This window comes from Pantherophis guttatus, chromosome 4, assembly GCF_059756535.1.
Source record: "Pantherophis guttatus breed Tessera chromosome 4, ASM5975653v1, whole genome shotgun sequence".
NCBI classification, from domain to species: domain Eukaryota; kingdom Metazoa; phylum Chordata; class Lepidosauria; order Squamata; family Colubridae; genus Pantherophis; species Pantherophis guttatus.
The window spans coordinates 23506194-23525816 of NC_142066.1; the positions used below are offsets into that span (position 1 = coordinate 23506194).

Here is a 19623-nt window from a genome sequence, read left to right on the forward strand (position 1 = left end):
CTTGTCTAGTCGGGATAGCAGGGCCCCACCCATTTGGTGGGCTGCCCTGGATTTTTCAGGAATCTTCCTAGGGTTTTCTCAGTTTTCCCTGGTCCACAGTCTTCGTTCTTCCCCTTTGGTGTGGGGGCTGGGACTCAGCTACCTGATGGCTGGGCTGACCGCATCTAAAGCACAACATAGACAGATGAGGAGGCCAATTTGGGGCTCCAACCACCCCCCCACAGGTGGAGCTGTGCATTCGATGGTCAACTGCCACTTAGGGAACCTACCTGGCCTAGGTCCCAGGGCCCTCTTGGGGCAAAACTCCCTCAACTCAGCATCTACGGTCGCCCAGTACCACTCATTTAGCTGAGGGGGCAGGCCATGTTATGCACAGGCCTGCCACAGGCCTCAATCAAGCCCTGCTTTGAATCGATGAACCAGAAGCTGTTCCAGCCAATGCCGTAATTTGCTGGCAAGCCAGCGGAACTCCCATATATAGTCCAACATCTGGAGAGGTCCCTGAGTTAATTCCATCAGCTCCCCTTCAGCCCTCTGGGTCCAGGTCACATCCTCGAAATGGCACTGTAAAGCTTCCAGCAGCAGGTTGACATCTCCCAACTCCCAAGTATTGGCACTGTACAGATCCGCTACCCAGTCTACTGCTTCCTCATTCAGGGCCACTGTCACTGCATCCTCTATGGCCCACTGGCTGGGGTATAGGTGTGCATAGCAGTTCATGTGACTAATGACCTGGCATACAAATAGCACCAATCTGGTGGGGTCCCTGTCATATATGGCCCTCAGGTGTGGTAGGACCCTGGCCCATGGCTGCAGCTGCCAATAGTCTAGAGAGACCCCTTGACCTAAGACAGCTGATAGTCAGGGCCGCCTCCTGGTAGTTGAGTCCCAGTCCCAGCAGCAGCTGTGGAATTTTCCCACCAGTCTCCAGCAGCCTGTGCTGCTGGACCTTCCAATGCAGCCCCCTCTGCCAGTCCCATGTCAGTCTCCCTTGCCAATTCTTCGGCCACCTCACTGGTTGGCACCAACATGCAGCTGCCCCCAGAATCAGCAAGTCACCCTGACAAACAGCTGATTCCGCAAAACCAACCAGAATCAGCACGCAGCGGCCAATGATCATCTGCTCCAGGGGTGGATTCTACTTACCTTTACTACTGGTTCGCAACAGGGCCATGCACAGAAGCCTTCTGATTAGGTTGGGGTTGGTGGGCAGAGCCTCCCGCCGGTTTTACTACCGGTTCTATAGAACCGGGAGCAACCCACCACTGATCTGCTCCCTCCGAGCAGGCCGGAAGCACTAACAGCTCAAAAGGCAAAAGAAAGAGGGCGAGAATGTCACGGTTCCAAACCAAGCCAGCAAAAGAAGAGGCCACACTGTGAGTAGAACGGGTCTCTTTACTGGAGTCTCAGCTTGGCACGTGGTGAACAATAGAGTAAAAAGGTTTCTAGCCAGCATTACTGGCTTCTACTAGCCAGCTGGCTCTACCCGTCCTGTTCCTGGTTGTTCCTGGCTGGCTCCAGCAAGTACTTTTTCTGCAGCCCAGCTGCTCCCTGGTTGGCTCCAGCAAGCACTTTTTGGGCCAGGTTCCATCAACCCGGTGGAACCCAGGTTACCCGGTTACTCTCTGGTTGGCTCCAGCAAATACTCTTCAGACCTGGATGGCAATTGCAGCTGGCTTGCTTTCCTGGCTCCTCTCCCAGCATGAGTCCCATCACCCAACACCCATCTGTGGCCCCATGCATTCCCTTCTCCCTACATGTGTGTGGCAACTCTGAAACGGTGCACTGTCTTGGATGTTGACAGATGGTTTTTAAGGAGTCCTCAACTTATGAGCATTTCACTTTAGTGGTTGTTGGAAGTTATGATGCTGGCCAAAGGAACTTAGGTTTGGTCTTCAAAGTTCCAGTCATTGCAATACCCCTGTGGACACTCAAACAAAATTTGGTTACTTGGCACCAGCTTCTACTTGTGACCAGTTGGAGCTTCCTATGACCATGTAATTGTATTTGTGACCTTATCAGTTTCCTTTAAGCAAAGTCAATAGGAAACTGGCAAAAAAGGTTGCAAGTCATTGTGGTAAGTCTCCTTCCTGTTTTTTTTTTTTCCTCGCCTGTTCAGACCTCCCTTCTTCTGCCTTTTGCCTGCTTGCACATATCACACCCTCCTTTCCCCCTTTGCTTTCTTTCACCCTCAGTGCTCTCTTTCCCAAGCCCGCCTGTACTTTCACACATCTAGACACTCATAAGAGCCTTAACAGAATAACAGAGTTGGAAGGGACCTTGGAGGTCTTCTAGTCCAACCCTCTACTCAGACAGGAAGCCATATACCATTTCAGACAAATGATTGTCCAATCTCTTCTTCAAAATCTTCAGTACTGGAGCACCCACAATTTCTGGAGGCAAGTTGTTCCACTGATTAATTATTCTAACTGTCAGTAAATTTCTCCTTAGTTCTAAATTGCTTCTCTCCTTGATTAGTTTCCACCCATAGCTTTTTGTCTTGCCCTCAGGTGCTTTGGAGAATAGCTTGACTCCCTCTTCTTTGTGGCAGCCTCTGAGATATTGGAACACTGCTAACATGTCATTCCTAATCCTTCCTTTTACCACACTATATACCCAATTCCTATAATTGTTCTTTGTATGTTTTAGCCTGTAGCCCCCTAATCTTCTTTGTTGCTCTTCTCTGCACTCTTTTAGGCAAGCCTTCCTTGCCAAGTCTCCCTATACTCACGCACATGCATGTACCCATCATTACCCTCCTTCTCTGGCCTTTCTGAGCTTGTGTTGATCTTATCTCACCATAGCATCTCCTCTCCCAAGTCACATGGGCTTCTCCCACACCTGTGTGGCATCCCTGCACTCCTTACCTGGGACTACCTTTGCTTCCCACTTAAGGACCTGTGCATCTTGCAATTACCAGATGAACAGAACTTTCTGGATTGCTGTAGCTAAGTCAATGAAGTCAATGACATCACTCTGTATCATTGCACCACTTAGTGAGGTCAATCCCAGTCCAAATTACTGTTGTAACTCAAGTACTATCAGATCACATATCAGTGTTGAAGCACTGATTTTGTTTGAATCTGGTGGCCTTCCAGCTGAGAAAGAGCTTAACATTAAGATTTTTTTTCTCAAGAGTAGTAATAACAACCATAAATATTATGGTGGTAGTGGTGGTGACAGTGATATCCCTCATCAAATTCAATGCAAATAAAATCAAATTCCACCCATATGTTCAGACTTATGAAAAATCCATCTAATTTGAACTTCTGAATGCGATTTGATTTGGAGCATTAAATCACATGTGCAATATCCACATCACCTAAATTAATTTGGACCTATTTAGGCCCATTCAATCTGACAAATACGTTCAGTGTTCCAAAACTATCTGAATTGATTTGGAGGTGTCAGATATTCATGCAAGCCCAAAAATTAATAATTATTGTTCCTTCATATGTTTAATAATGTTCTCCTCTTATCTTAAAAATAACAATGTGCTAAGAAATTGTGGAGTCTTCTGTCACCACAGAGACCTGGAATATCAGGTTATGGTTACAAGATTCATGGTTTCGCCTGTAAGATAAACCAAATTCTGTGTCTTTACCATCAATTCAAATAAACCACAGTTTAATGTAACACTGAGCTTTATATACAAATTAATTTACTTGGCTGAAAACCTATCAGTGCAAAGTAACGTGCAATATTAAGTCTTGAAAATTGCAAATACAGAGCAAGTTTGAATCTGTGCATAGATGTTTCTGCTGAAGATCCTGCTGTTGATTTGGCTCTATCACTATTTGGTATTTTCAGATGAACTTAGAAAATGGGATTATTTATTTATCTGAGTGCCTTCCTGGTCAGCTTTCTGCTTTCCTGCCCTTTCTTTGGAGGTGAGTTATTATATATTATTTTAGGTAGCACTGCTTCCTTCATTCCCAAACCTATAACATTGCTCAGGGTGTGACATTCTTTATATTAGAGCAAACAAAGCTATGGAAATGTATTATCCAAATGTATTTCAAAAGAGAACTGCTCATTTGAATAACTGCATTATTCTTCTTAAAGTAAATCTTCAATTTGTAGTAATGATATTCAGTTATACAGTACTACACATCCTTGGTTTCCTGACTTGAGTTTGCAAAATATGAATAAACACTTCCTAATTAAGAACACATGACTAAAATACAACTTTGTGCATACTTACAAAAGAACATGTTTAATGGTTTCTGTTTTATGCAGCATTTCCTCTAAACTGGCTGAGGGAGTTGAAACCTACAAAGGGTTAAGGTTGATATAAAGGCTGTTGATCTAGATTAGCCAACAATCTGAACAAATAAATTAGACATATATGTTGCACGATCTTTTGGTTGAGTAGTAGATTATTCCCCTTCTGTTTCCATTCTCGGTCCTTCCTATTTATCTATCCCACTCATATAGTTAACGCTGACACCTGTGCCAGAGAGTGGCTACAGTACCAGGGCAACTGCTATGGATATTTTGAGGCCAAGAAGACATGGGAAGAAGCTGAGGTAAGAGGAAGTTCTGAATATGAGAGCTGGCATTTACCTGAGTTGGTCAAGTCCATCTTTTTGCTAACTGATGCCTTCCCCTTGTTTCTCTATATGGAAGTTAGTCAGGCAAACAGTTGGACAATACATAAAACTATATCTCCCTTCACATCCAGGATCAGACAACTGTGAGAGTTTTATTTATTTATTTATAAAATTTACTTGCCACCCATCTCGTATCCAACAGTTGTGAGTATCTTACAACATAAAAACATTGCAGGATGCAGAAAAGTGTTGAGGTTAACCACAAGTAAACCTTATTATGCTAGATGTAGGAGATAACCTGAAGGTGGGGTCAAATGTTTAATCAGTTTGGAATCCTGATATAGTCACAAGAGATCCAAGAGCCTGTTGGCGCGGCAGACTAAAACACTGTTATTAACAGTTATTAACATCAGCTGTCTGCAATTACTGCAAGTTCAAATCTCACCAGGCTCAAGGTTGACTCAGCCTTCCATCCTTTCTAAGGTAGGTAAAATGAGGACCCAGATTGTGGGGGCAATAAGCTGACTTTGTATAAAAATATACAAAAAGTATGAAGGCTATTGCTTAACGCATTGTAAGCCGCCCTGAGTCTCCGGAGAAGGGAGGCATATAAATCAAATTAAAAAAAAAAAAGTCCAGCCCTCCTATGAATTCCATTGACTCTTATCTAGTACTAATTTGCTTTACCATTAATAGATCAGATAATTGTATATAAGTAACATATAATAAACTTTTAGTGCCTTGAACTTGACTCCTGATCCTGGTTACTTCTACTTGACACTAAGTCAGTAAGATAGAAACTCTTCAAGAGAAAATCCAGAGAACTTTACCTTCCAATAGCTTCACCTCAGGCCATTACCTAACTATGCCTAATGTTAGTTTGGTCCTCTACCAGATATGACTATTCATGAATATATGAAACTTAAGACTTGGGAGGTGGGAAAGTAGAAAGGGCTGGATAAACTCAACAGCTTAGTCTGAGACAGCGTTGCATTGTCTTGCAGCTCAGGAGGGATATTTGAATCAAAACATCATGATTCCATGTAGTTCTAGTGTCACTTTATGACTCTTGTCCATGTTGCATTGATCCTGGCCATGCCACTAGCTAGCCAGATGCAGAAGAAGGAGACAGTACCACTCAAAGACTTTTTTTCCTTTGTGTTATCCAGATTGAGTGCCAGAGTTACCATCGTGGAACCCATTTGGCATCCATTCTCACTCTTGCAGAGTCTCTTGTAGTGGCTAATCACATCATATCCTACCAGACTCAACCCAGCAATGTATGGATTGGATTGCATGACATTAGACATGTAAGAAGCTCTGTATTATTCTGCTGAACCCGTGTCTTCTAATACTTTATACTTTGCATGACATGTAATTAAAAAGTAGTCTCCTTTGAGTTGAGTTCATTATTCCATGGAGTCCAATCAATGGAGCTTTCTTGGTAATATGAAAATATATCTAGTATATTTCAATCAAGACTATAGCCCTGTAATTCCCTGTTGGCAGCCTGGGATTAATCAGGTCTGACAATGTTGGCCAAGATTGCCACCTTCTGAGTGATGACAGAAATTCTCTGAGTTCTACATAGGAATTATTGCGCCTGTCATTCATACCTCAATAACTGTCTGTTTTGGCACAGCAATCAAACTGGATAGGTACAGACTTCAATGGATAGTTAGGACTACAGAAAAAATAATTGCAACCAGCCTGTTTTCCATAGAAAGCCTTTATATTACATGAGCCAGAAAGAGAGCTGAGAAAATATCTACAGACCTGGACATAAACCTTTCAACTTCTCCCCTCAGGATGCTGCTATAGGGTATTGCCCACCAAAACAACTAGACACAAAGGTAGTTTTTTCCCCATGCCATCACTCTACTAAATACCTAATTCCCACAGCATTGTCTTATGTCTAAAGATATTTACCCGATACCCATGTAGAAGCCTGCATTGCTATTGTCCTTCTCATTTTCTCCTCTTTCTTATTTTCTTTCTTCATCTTCTCATCTCTCCTACTACCTTCTCCTATTGGTATCTTATGATTTATGATCTATGGCTTATCACTTTGCTGTTTGTATGTATGTTGAGAACTTATGCAATGGAGACAAATTCTTGTGTGTCCAATCACACTTGGCTAATAAAGAATATCCCTATTCCTATGACATAGAATGAGGGATTGTGGAGAACTTCAGAATTCCTTCCACCAGTGAAGGATAGAATCTTGATGATAATTCAGAAGTCTTTGTTTTTCTGTTGTTTGTCATGCCATAGTTTTCTGAGTATTCCTTCTTCTTATTTCATCTATTAATACTTCATCTTTTCTCTCCATGTTTTTTCATGCATTTCTGGTGTATAGTTTTAGGTTCTTAGGAGCAAACTATATATAGTTCTCTGCATTCCCAATTGTACAGTTCTTCAAATATGATCTGTCCTTTTTGGAATCAGTTTGCAAATAGTTTTAAAATTTCTCCATGGAAATGCAGGCATATATCTTCTAACAATGCATTTTGCACACACCTTTCTTGATATATTTTTAGGGTGATGCATGATTTGAAAATAATTCAGAAGAAGTGTGTACTTATTTGAAGCATTTTCTATGAAACTTTTTTTTTTTGTTATTCATTAAAATTGCCTAATATTTTCCAAGCTTCTGTCTGAGCAAAAAGTGCTCTATCAAAACTGTGGGATCATTTTTTTCAGGTTCACCCAGAATATTCACAGCTTTAGTGTTTTTGTAACTGATTTTTCCAATATAATGTTTTATGGCTAGTGTGATGACTTTTCCCTATACATCCTTGCCTCCAGAAGTTGTGGGTGCTGCAACACTGAAGGTTTTAAAGAAGAGACTGGACAGCCATTTGTCCAAAACGGTATAGGGTTTCCTGCCTGAGCAGGGAATTGGACAAGAAAACCTCCAAGATCTCTTCCAACTCTGTTATTCTTAAATGTGACTTTCACCTTATTCTGTTCTTTGACTGTAATAAAGAATGTTGTGACCTTCACTGATTTATTTTAAAAAATGAAAATATTAGCATTTAAATGGATTCAAAGTGAATACATTTCTGCTACCTTCTTAGGTTGGGCATTCTGGCTGGGGAGGATGGGAGTTGAACTACAGATGACATGGAGACCAATAGACTGGGATGTAAAGCTCAGAGGAATGAATAATCCCCAGAGAGTCCACCATCCATGATTGTTTTCTTCACCCTGATTTATCTGTGGGCCTACTTTGTGAGAAAATGTGTTTTATGACCTTCTTGGCATTCACAAAGCTCAGCTGAATTGGGCTTTTTCCTGATCCTTTCCCAATTCCAAACCATTTCATCTTGGGAATTCCATGGAAGCCATATTGCTGTCATCATTATGACTTTCATCTTCCACTTACAGGCTAACTTCCTTCATCTTCTTCTCAGCACAGCCTTGAAGCTGCTTGCTGGCCTCTTTATTGGCATCCTGCTTTTTGGCCACTTGGGCTACTTCTGTCTCCAAAACATTGATGGAAGACTTATAAGATTTGGGACGACTCTTCATTTCCTGCAGCTGAGTCGCTCATCACTTGTTTTGATGCTCACACTGCTGGCAAGCCTCTTCATTCTTCTCATCAGTGCTGTTCTCTGTGTTCAGGTCTGTGTCTATGTATTCTTCATGTTCTTTACATAAACATTCCCTCTCCTTAGAACATAGAATAATCGACCTTGGAAGGGATGTTGAAGGTGTTCTACATCAATCTCCTATACTATACTATAGACCCTATACTATTTTAGTGAAATGATTATCCAGTCTCTTTTTGAAAGCCTCCAGTGATGGAGCCACCATAACTTCTGAAGGCAAGTTGTTCCATTGCTTGATAGTTCTTACCATTAGGAAATTTTTCCTTAATTCTAGGTTGCTTCTCTCCTTGGTTAATTTCCATCCATTATTTCTTGTCTTGCCTTTTGGTACTTTGGAAGATAGTTTGACCCTCTTTTTAGGAGCCCCTCAAATATTGGAATACTGTTATCATGTCTCCCCCTAGCTTTTTCATTAGACTAAGTAAAGGAAAAGGTTCCCCTCGCACATATGTGCTAGTCGTTCCTGACTCTAGGGGGGCGGTGCTCATCTCCGTTTCAAAGCCGAAGAGCCAGTGCTGTCCGAAGACGTCTCCGTGGTCATGTGGCCGGCATGACTAAATGCCAAAGATGCACAGAACGCTGTTACCTTCCCACCAAAGGTGGTCTCTATTTTTCTACTTGCATTTTTTATGTGCTTTCAAAGTGCTAGGTTGACAGAAGCTGGGACAAGTAATGGGAGCTCACCCCGTTATGCAGCACTAGGGATTTGAGCTGCTGAACTGCCGACCTTTTGATTGACAAGCTCAGCATCTTAGCCAGTGAGCCACTGCATCCCTATATTCATTAGACTAGACATACCCAATTCCTGTAACCGTCCATTGTATGTTTTACCCTCCAGCTCCCTAACTATTCTTGTTGCTCTTCTCTGCATTCTTTCCAGAGTCTCAACGTCTTTTTTTTTATATCATGGTGACCAGAACAAGATGCAGTATTCCTTTAAAAAAATAATAATTATTAAGGTAAACACAAAACAAAAAATACATACAAACATAGATACATTAAAACAATACGAAAGAAAAAACAGACCAACACTAACTCAGTCCACTGACTGACTTCTAAAAGCTGTTGCATTGGTGGTTATTTTCTATTTCGTCTATTCTTTTCTGTACATATCTATTTCAAATGTTTACTTGTTTAGACATACATACATATCCAAGGTTTCCTTTTTACAAAAATATCAACTACATCTTATAACTTTCTAGAAATCCTTCTAAGTTTTTATCTACATCCTCATTCTATTTTGCTTCTTACATATTTGTCTATGTTTCTTGGTTAGATTGACAAACTGTATTATTTGTTGGTCCTATCTTTCCCTCTAACCAGGAGTACCACCTTTGCCACACTAAATAGTAATCGGTATCATCCTTCTCTTGCAATTCTTTTGTAAGTCTGTCCATTTCTGCACATTCTGTTATTTTTGAAATTATTTTTTCTTCTGTCGGTAATAATTTGGATTTTCAGTTTTGAGCATATGTTATACGTGCCGCTGTTAAGATGTGAATAATAAGATACTTCATTTCTTTGTTATATTGTGGTGTGGTCATTCCAAATAAAAAAAAACTCCAGTTTCATTTCGACCTTCTGTTTGGTTATTTCTTCAATCATTTTCCTGATTTCCTGCCAATAATGTTGCGCTCTTCTGCAGGACCACCAGATGTGGTAATATGACTCCTTTTGTGATTTGCATTTCCAGCACATTGGAGACATATTTGGGAACATTTAAGCCAAACGTGCTGGTGGGAAATGCCATCTGTAGAACATCTTGTAAAGATTTTCTTTATATGGTATCGATAGTGTCAGTTTGTAGTTTTCTGTCCATAACTTATCCCATTTATCCAGTTCTATGCTGTGCCCTATATTTCTTGCCCAGGTTATCATATTTTCTTTCACCGTTTCCTCCTCTAATTTGTACTTTATTAAGTATCTGTAAATTTTAGTTATCATTTTCTCGTCCGTACTTTTTAATATTTTATCCAATTCGTTTGGTTCCATTTGAAATCCATATTGTGTCCTGTCTGCCATATATCTTGACTCTATTTGGAGGTAAGGCCACCATTCAATAACTATGCCTCGGTTTTCCAGCTCTTGTCTCATATATAAGTTCCTTTCACTATTCAATAATTCCTGGTAGCTCCTCATCTTGTCTATTTCCATGGTGTTTGGGTAGATTAAAGCTTCCATAGTCGATAGCCATCGCGGGATTTTATTGTAGTGTTGTTTTCTAATTTGTTGCCAAGTTTTATATAGTGAGCCTCTAATAATATGTCGCTGAAAATACCTATGTTTTTTATCTGTGCCTTCCCACAAAAAGGCATGCCAGTCTTGGTTCAAGTTGAATCCCTCTAGAAAGAACAAGATGCAGTATTCCAAGTGTGGTCTTACTAAGGCTTTGTAAAGTGCCACTAGAACTTCACGTGATCTTGATTCTATTCCTGTATTAATGCAGCCTAGCTTTGCATTGGCTTTTTCGGCTGCTGCCGTACACTCTTGGCTTAGATTACTTTCAATTTGATTTTTCACTTCAAAGCACATACTGTATCAAAATAATTGTTCCAAATATCCTCTTTCCTCTCCTCCTATTGCTTACTCTGTTTCTTCTTTGAGACATTAGCTTCGATCCACCTTCTCATCTATGTAAAATTAGCATCACTAGGTAATTATTTACTGGTGAAAGGCTGCAAAGAATTTCTATCTCAGGTTTATTTTCCTACAAGAGATAAGACAATCTCCAGTAATTTTCAACAAGCTGTAGGAATGTGTTGAGACTGCAATCTCCAGAAATTCCAAACTTCCAATTCTCCAAAAATATTTTTTTGTAGTATCCTGAGTCATCTGTGCTTCTAGTTAGAACTCTGGGAGACATATAATTGATGAAACTTTCAATGGGGCTTCAAATGTGGGAACAAAACTCATCCTTTGGAGAAGATATTTATTCTCCAGAAATATTCCTGAGTTCTCCCCTCCCTTGGTACATTTTGGTAGCCAAGTCAGAATCTCCCTTTTCTGGTGTCCTCTAGTTGCTGGTTGCAATCTCTACCTCAGGAAGGATTGTACAGGGTTGTTTAAATTGGAAATATGTGATGCTTCTGCCCAAGCCTGCTCAGAGGATATAAGAAATCTTGTGTACCCTAAAGCTCTATTTGAAGCTTTGCCATTTCATCAACTGAAGAGCTAGTTTGGTCTAGTGGTTAAAGCAACAGGCTAGAAAGCAGAAGGCCATGAGTGCAAGTCCTGCCTTAGCCATGAAAGCCATCTGGGTAACTTGGGCCAGTCAATCCCTCTCAGCCCAACCCACCTCACTAGATTGTTGTGGAAAAAATAGGAGGAAGATATGTTGGATATGTTCACTGTCTTGCCTTGGGTTGTTTAAAAAATAATAAAGGCAGGTACAAATAAAAATTAACTGGACTAGTCAATGGTAACACAATGTAAGGCCTGCAAGATGGCTGCCCCTTCCTTTACTTTCCTTGATCCTTATTGTAATGCCAGAGATAAGGCATCGATTGCCAAGAAAGTCTAGAATCCAAATCATGCTGTGTCTCCCTGAAAATAAGATCCTGTCTTATATTTTTTTGAACCCTGAAATAAGTGCTTGGCCTTATTGCCATGTGTTCAAAAACCCGATTGGGCTTATTATCATATCTTATTTTGGGGGAAACAGGGTAAAAATGGGCTTTTCTAGATTCTCATTTTCTTTTACTTTTCTGCTCTTTAGCTTTCTCTTTTCTTTCAGTGGTCTTTTCATAGGGATCACCCATGGAGAGTTTCAGTCATCCGGGTCATGGTTGTCCCAAAGGTGCTTTGTCAAAAGGCAAGTGGAGTATCTTTGTTTTTTCTTGAAGACATTTCGCTTCTCATCCAAGAAGCTTCTTCAGTTCTGACTGTAGTTCTGACTGAACTGAAGAAGCTTCTTGGATGAGAAGTAAAAAAATTTCAAGGAAAAACAAAGAAAGTCCAGCTGCCCTTTGAAAAAACATCTTTGGGATCTCCCTATTTCTTCCCCTGCTTTTCTTGGTTTTTCCAACTTTTATTTCAAAGCCCTTGGAGACCAATCTGGAGCCAAAGCTTTATTCAGGTTTGAACCTGTTGCATTTTTCTTTTTGCTCTTTTCACCACGCAGAATGGAAAATGGAGATGGTCTGACGAATCCACCTACAACTACAAGGCGTGGATGTTGGGAAAACCCAACTTGAGAACAAAAGAATATTGTGTTGAGTTGGTCCGTCCCATACATGGAGCCAATGTTTCAAAAGAGTCCTCTCATCAATATGAAGAAGCACCCATCAGAGATCGTAAAGGTGAAAATTTTCAACCTATGGTCAGCAGGCAACACTCTCCTGTTCAGTAACATTCCTTGCCCTCACCTGAAATACCTGCGTAGTGGTGAACACTTGTTCTTGGAATACATGTATACCAGTCACAGCAGATCTTCAGGGCAAATAATAGAGAAACAAGTCTAAATCTTAATTCCCAACAATCAGCCTGATCTGTCAATGGCTCACTGTGATGATGATGCTAAGTTATGATTTGTTTTAATGTGGTTTGTTGAACAGGCCACAGTGGCCTGGTTTACATGGTTTAAGTTTTTTTAAAAAAAACCCAAGCAAACCATATTAAGTCTTTATGCAACTTGAGAATTCAAGTAATAGCTCCTGGAATTAGTTAAACCTATGCTCCAGGAGCTATTGGTTAGATCTCCCACCCTTCCCAAGTCCAGTTTTCTACCACACATAGCTAAGGGATTTGAAACTAAAAGAAAAGCAATAGAATTTATTTCGACCAGATGCCAGGGTTCTGACAGATGCCCTAATTAAATCATGAGCCTCGAGCCATGCTTCAAAAGAAATCCAGTTATTTATTAGGAACTTCATGTCGGCATGTTCCCAAATGAACTTGCCGACATGAAGCTCTGACCCCACGTAATTTATGGCCCCAATCATGACCCTATTTCCCCTCTCCCCCCAGGGTGTGTCATCAATCACATTTGCCAACGGAGCAATTTCACGTATTGTAGAGACCACTCCCCTTAGGCCACTGTGGGTAACGCTGGGAGACAGCCTTGAGAAAGATATGCCTGGAATGCACTCCTGACTGGCTGCCAGCTGCTTTGTCGGTTTCCCATCCCCATTGCCTATGACAACTCAAGAGCAGGCCAGGGATGCTTCACGAGTTGACACCAGAATTGAGACCTTCCTTTTTATATTTTAGCAGGGGTCCCCAAACTTGGCAACTTTAAAACTTGTGGACTTTAACTCCCAGATTTTCCCAGGAAGGAATTTGGGGAGTTGAAATCCACAAATCTTAAAGTTGCTAAGTTTGGAGATTCCTGTTCTTTAGGAAGAGAGAAATATGAAGAACAACATACATTAGTTGACCTGCAGCTTCTTTGGAACAAACTGTTTGCTTGGCTCTCTCCAAGGTCAGAGAGTGTAACTCCGTCATCCACCTCTTGCTACCTGAATGTAAATGGCTAAACTGAAATTATTAGTCCCTCTATGATAGATTGTTATTTTATTTATTTTGCTGTGAACCTATAATGGCCTAATCTGGAACAGGGCCACTAGATATGGAGAAGAGGAACAATCACCTTACTTGCAGTGGCAGGGGTATTTTTTAAATTAAGTAATACCAAGGAACTCCTTTTTGACAGGAAGCTTAAGTTGACCATACATAATGGCATTGATTCAGATTATTTCCATTTTAGAATTAAGCAACTAAAACTGGAACAGAATATTAGTTTGAGTGTCCAGCAGAATCCATGAACCTTGATTGAGAACAAGACAGGATATACGTGGAAAATTGCATCCAGTTCTGGTCATCACAGTACAAAAAAGATATTGAGACTCTAGAAAGAGTGCAGAGAAAAGCAACAAAGATGATTGGGGTCTGGAAGCTAAAACATATGATAAACTATTGCAGGAACTGGGACCATCTAAATAACAAAGAGGATTAGGGATGACATGATAGCAGTCTTCCAATATTTGAGAAGCTGTCACAAAGAAGAGGGAAGCAACCTATTTTCTAAAGCACCAGAGGGCAAGACAAGAAGTAATGGATGAAGAGAAAGATCTAACCAAGGAGAAATTTCCTGGAGTGAGAACAAAATAATCGGTGGAATAGCATCTTTTCAGAAGTTGCAGGTGTAATAATACTGGAGTTTCTTAAGAAGAGTTTGGGCAGCCATCTGTCTAGAATGGTTCAGGGCAGTGGTTCTCAACCTTCCTAATGCTGCGACCCTTTAATACAATTCCTCATGTTGTGGTGACCTCCAATAATAAAATTATTCCTAAAACCATTGAAAATATGTGTTTTCCGATGGTCTTAGGTGACTCCTGGGAAAGGGTCATTCGACTCCCAAAGGGGTCCCCACCCACAGGTTGAGAACCACTGGTTTAGGGTCTTGTGCTTGGACAGGGAGTTGGACTAGATTAGGGGTGTCGAACACAAGGTCTGCTTGTGTTTAGGCAGATCTGTGTTCACAAGGTCAGGCCTGTGATATGGTTGATCTGGCCCAAGGGGCCATCCTGGAAAATGTAAGGGGCTGGTCCATGTCGCTTTGGCCTGGTCTATCCAATGTGAAGAGGAAACATCAGGCCAGAGTGGTTTTGGCCCAGTCTACCAGTGCAAAGAGGAAACATGCCAGGAGTTTGGGGAGTGGAATCAAACTGGCCATGCCCACCCAGTTGTCCATGTCCAGCCAGTCAGCCACACCCAATGACTGGCATCAAACTGGCCATTCCCACCCAGTTTTTTTTTTAAATTTGATTTATATGCCGCCCTTCTCCGGAGACTCAGGGCGGCTTACAATGCGCTAAGCAATAGCCTTCATACTTTTGTATATTTATACAAAGTCAGCTTATTGCCCCCACAAACTGGGTCCTCATTTCACCTACCTTAGAAAGGATGGAAGGCTGAGTCAACCTTGAGCCTGGTGAGATTTGAACCAGCAGTAAATTGCAGGCAGCTGTGTTAATAACAGGGTGCTTAGACCACTGTACTATCAAGGCCACACCCATCCAGTCGGCCACACCTCTCTAGCCCCGTGAGGTCAACCACACCCTGATGTGGCCCTCAATGAAATTGAGTTTGATACCTCTGGACTAGATGATCTGCAAGGTTTTTGTCCAACTCTGTTTACAAAAGATTACAAACTACTGGGGGTAGAGTTCCTTTTTGCTTTTGAGGGAGCATCTGTCCATTTTGGGTTAATCATGCCATGCTCTGTTGAGTCCTAAAGGCTGGCTGGCTAAACATATTCCATTCTTTAATCACTGCTTGTTTTTATTCTTCATAGATTTCACTAAATGGAACAACACCGCATGTCACAAACTGAATGCTTACATCTGCAAGCATGAATTGTAGGGAAGAGACACTGATTTCAAAAGATGAGAGGTTTGCATGCAGAAGAACAGAACAGGCCCTCATTTTTGAAGAGACATTCTTTTAGACACGATTCATACCGATCATGCTCAATATAACTCATAATATCTGGTATAAAGAATTTCTGGTCTTGTGTTTGCATAAGAAATTTTAACAGAAAACTCTGGGAAGGCAGTTTTATGTTCTGTGCTGACAGTTACTTACATCTCAGATTCTTTGGGAAAGTTCCCGAATAATTAAAATAATAAAATACTCAATTATCTTTACACCTTCTTTGAGTCTTGATCATCCAAACATGTTTCCCAAAACTCCTTTCAGGGGAGTGGTATCAATTAATGGAATAATTAAGGAACAAAATAATTTATACGGCAAGGACATGAACAGTTCTCTGAATCATTTCACTTATTTCCTTCCCAACATGATCAATTCTTGCAATGCTCAAGTTGAAGGATAGACACAGAATATTTTACCTACTTGCTTGCTTTCTGTTTGAAATCAGTTCTTAAAATGTGATTTTATACACCTACACAAATAACACACATGGAAAGTGAGAGAGAGAAATGCCACAAAAGAATACATTTCTCTTGTACTAATCAAAACTTATCTTGATATATATTCATGTTCTAGTATAGAATTAGATGCAAAGAAAAAAATATCTGCTGTGAACTATGTGTAGGCACCAGAAAGGGCATCCGGCTAGTAAATGCTCAGCTCCATACAGTCGAATTAAGGGATTACAGGGTCATAAAAAGAGAATATAGAATTAGATGACAACAATTTAAGTAATTTTTCTTAATCGTAAGAAAAAAAGTGAATAGCCAAATGTATTGATTGGTTATACATAAACCAAACATTCAAATAATCTTCCAATCTTGACTCCTGGGATAAAATGTTGGTTCAACTCTAGAAAGAAAAGTACATTATCCTGATCATTGTATAGTAGAGAGAAACTATATTTTGTATTATCCTTCCCCTGCCATGCCCACCAAGCCACACCACTCCTACCAAGCCATGCCCACAGAACCAGTAGTAAAAAAATTTGGATTTCATCACTGGTGCATATGCTCTCAGTGTACATAAAAGAAAAGATACGTTCATCAAGAATCATAAGGTATAACACTCAATGATCCAAGAGCCTTGGTAGTATAGTGGTCTAAAGCACCCTGTTATTAAGACCAGCTGCCTGCAATTACTGCAGGTTCGAATCTCGCCAGGCTCAAGGTTGACTCAGCCTTCCATCCTTTCTAAGGTAGGTAAATTGAGGACCCAGTTTGTGGGGGCAATAAGCTGACTTTGTATAAATATACAAAAGAATGAAGGCTATTGCTTAGCGCATTGTAAGCTGCCCTGAGTCTCCGGAGAAGGGTGGCATATAAATCAAATAAAAATAAAAAATAAAAAAAAAATGATAGTCATAGGGTACAAACAAGCAATCACGAAACAATATCAATATAAATCGTAAGGATACAATCAACAAAGTTACAGTCATACACCTTGTAATATCAAGGTTCCCCCCCCCATTCAGAACACAATTTCCATTTCTGTTTATTCGCATGTAAATTTCCAAATCATTGGTTTTTATTCCATTAAGGAGTGGGGGTGGGGAGGGACCTACAAAACTGAACCTTCCAGAATTAATATAAAAATGAATTTATTTAGAAGGGTTTAGAATATGTGAACATTGTCTAACCGTGTTCATTAATGAAATATATATCAATCTATTAATGCCAGCATATTGTCAATAATGCCAATCTCTGTCTTATGCTACAGTGTGAAGGTTTATATCTGTGTTTCTCAGCCTTGGCAGATTTTTTTAAAAAAAAAAGTTATTTATTTTTTTAAGACAAACAAACATATAATACATCAGTCCTTCCGTGTGTCATCTCGGTGTTTCTTCTGTGACTTCTTCTTTTTGTTACTCCTCCTCTTCTTATTTCTTCCTTAGTAAATCCCATTTCTCTATTTCAATATTTTCCCCAAAGTACATATATTTAATGTAACTTTCTCCTGTTTGCTTATCAAAGTCTTTATCTATATCTCTTTTCTATCCAATCATAAAATTTCCCCCATATCTTAAAATATTCCGTATCCTCTTTCTCTTTAATTATTAAAGTTAATCTATTCATCTCTGCGCAGTCCAATTTTTTTCTAATTACTTCCCCTTTTAAAGGAACTTTCTCTGCTTTCCATCTTTGTGCAAATACTGTTCTTGCTGCAGTTACTGAAGGTTGAAGATGTGTAGATTTTAACTCCCAGTGTCATGCCTCCAGCATAGAAGTTGTATATGTATACGGTGTTATTGTTCTGTAACATGTATTGCATCCACTGCTGCATCCAGTGGCCAAAGATAAACCTTTCATTGTTTAGAATAGGGCTCTCCAACCTTGGCAACTTTAAGAATTGTGGACTTCAACTCCCAGAATTCCACAGCCAGCTTTGTAAAGCTGGCTGTGGAATTCTGGGAGTTGAAGTCCACAAGTCTTAAAATTGCTAAGGTTGGAAACCCCTGGTTTAAAAAGCTGGTTTTAGTAGTGTTTTGACCCTACAGAGTAGCCATCTTGCCATCCTCCCTCATGTTGAAAAAAAAAAAAAAGACAGTGAATCTTGACAAGTCAGACTCTATTTTATAACATTCTGAGGAAACTGAAGCACCTGGAAGAATCCACCCTAATCTTATTTATTTGTTTGTTTGTTTATTTAATCAAGCATATATAAGAGAACAGGTAAAAGTATAAACATAATTTGAATACATGGAAAGAGTAAGAGTAAAAAGGAATATTAGGAAAGGGATGGTAGGCACCCTGGTGCACTTATGCATGCCCCTTACAGACCTCTTAGGATTGGGGTGAGGTCAACAGTAGACAGTTTAAGTTAAAGTTTTGGGGGTTTGGGGAAGAAACTACAGAGTCAGGTAGTGCATTCCAGCATTGACCACTCTGTTGCTGAAATCATATTTTCTGCAATTGAGTTTGGAGCGGTTTACCTTGAGTTTGTACCTATTATTTGCTCGTGTATTGTTGTGGTTGAAGCTGAAGTAGTCATTGACAGGAAGGACATTGTGGCAGATAATTTTATATATTATGCTTAGGTCAGATTGAAGTTGGCGTAGTTCTAAATTGTCTAAGCCCAAAATCTGGAGTCTGGTGGCATATGGTATTTTATTGCTGGTAGAGGAATGGAGGACTCTTCTCGTGAAATATCTCTGGACTCTCTCGATTGTATTTATGTCCGATATGCAGTGCGGGTTCCAGACAGATGAGCTGTATTCAATTCCATGACACATGTTCATCAGATTCCATGACACATGTTCATCAGAGGGCAAAATGTTCCATATGCATAGCATCACTGGTGAGACTTGAACTTTATCTGAATTTGGTAATTGTTACATTCACCAGAAACTCAACACTGTTTGTTTTGTATTTGGATTCTTACTCTATATATTTCTATTTCTCCCAGTTTCAGCTCATCCTGTGCTTTTAATAAAGCACCAAGATCTATGCACATGGTCTGGTTTATTGAAAGATAGATGGGTTCAGCTGCTTGTCAATCTATACACATGTGTAGTGAGGACAGAACACCCAGAGTTCCTCAACTAGTATGGAAAAGAGGTTGCGTATCAGGTTGCAGCTTTTTCCAACCTTAGCTTCACTAAATCAAAGAGAAGGGAGTAGATGCATGGAATGCCAAGCTAACTGCACTCAAATGGGACTTCCTATGTGAACCCAGTTACAGATAGATCTACAAACTTAAATGAGATAAATTACAGATAGAACAGATTAACAGAGTTGGAAGGGACCTTGTAGGTCATCTAGTCCAACCCCCCACCCAAACCAGAGAACCTACACCATTTCTGACAAATGGCAGTCCAGTATCTTCTTGAAATCTCTTCTCTCCAGAGATGAAGCTCCCACAACTGCCGAAGGCAACTTCTGTTCCATTGGTTGCTTGCTTTCACTGTCAGAAAATTTCTCCTTATTTCTAGGTGCCTTTGAATATATTGACCCTCCTCTCTCTGTGGCAGCCCCTCAAGTATTGGAACACTGCTATCATGTCTCCCCTGGTCCTTCTCTTCACTA

At 40.3% G+C, this 19623-nt stretch overlaps 1 protein-coding gene across 1 annotated transcript; it reads left to right on the plus strand.

Annotated features, from left to right (window-relative positions):
- Positions 1 to 775: 775 nt before the first annotated feature.
- On the plus strand, positions 776 to 15742 carry LOC117662272 (C-type lectin APL-like). Its single transcript, XM_087893515.1, has 6 exons — positions 776 to 791; positions 1522 to 1662; positions 4438 to 4529; positions 5723 to 5863; positions 12288 to 12465; positions 15462 to 15742. Exons 1-6 carry the CDS (start codon positions 776 to 778, stop codon positions 15527 to 15529), a joined length of 636 nt encoding a protein of 211 aa, XP_087749641.1. The 3' UTR covers positions 15530 to 15742.
- The last annotated feature ends 3881 nt before the right edge of the window (positions 15743 to 19623 follow it).

Coding starts and splice junctions, on each gene's coding strand:
- LOC117662272 (XM_087893515.1), top strand. Junction 1,663..4,437: donor ATACTCTTCAGACCTGGATG/GCAATTGCAGCT, acceptor CCACTCATATAG/TTAACGCTGACACCTGTGCC. Junction 4,530..5,722: donor AGACATGGGAAGAAGCTGAG/GTAAGAGGAAGT, acceptor TGTGTTATCCAG/ATTGAGTGCCAGAGTTACCA.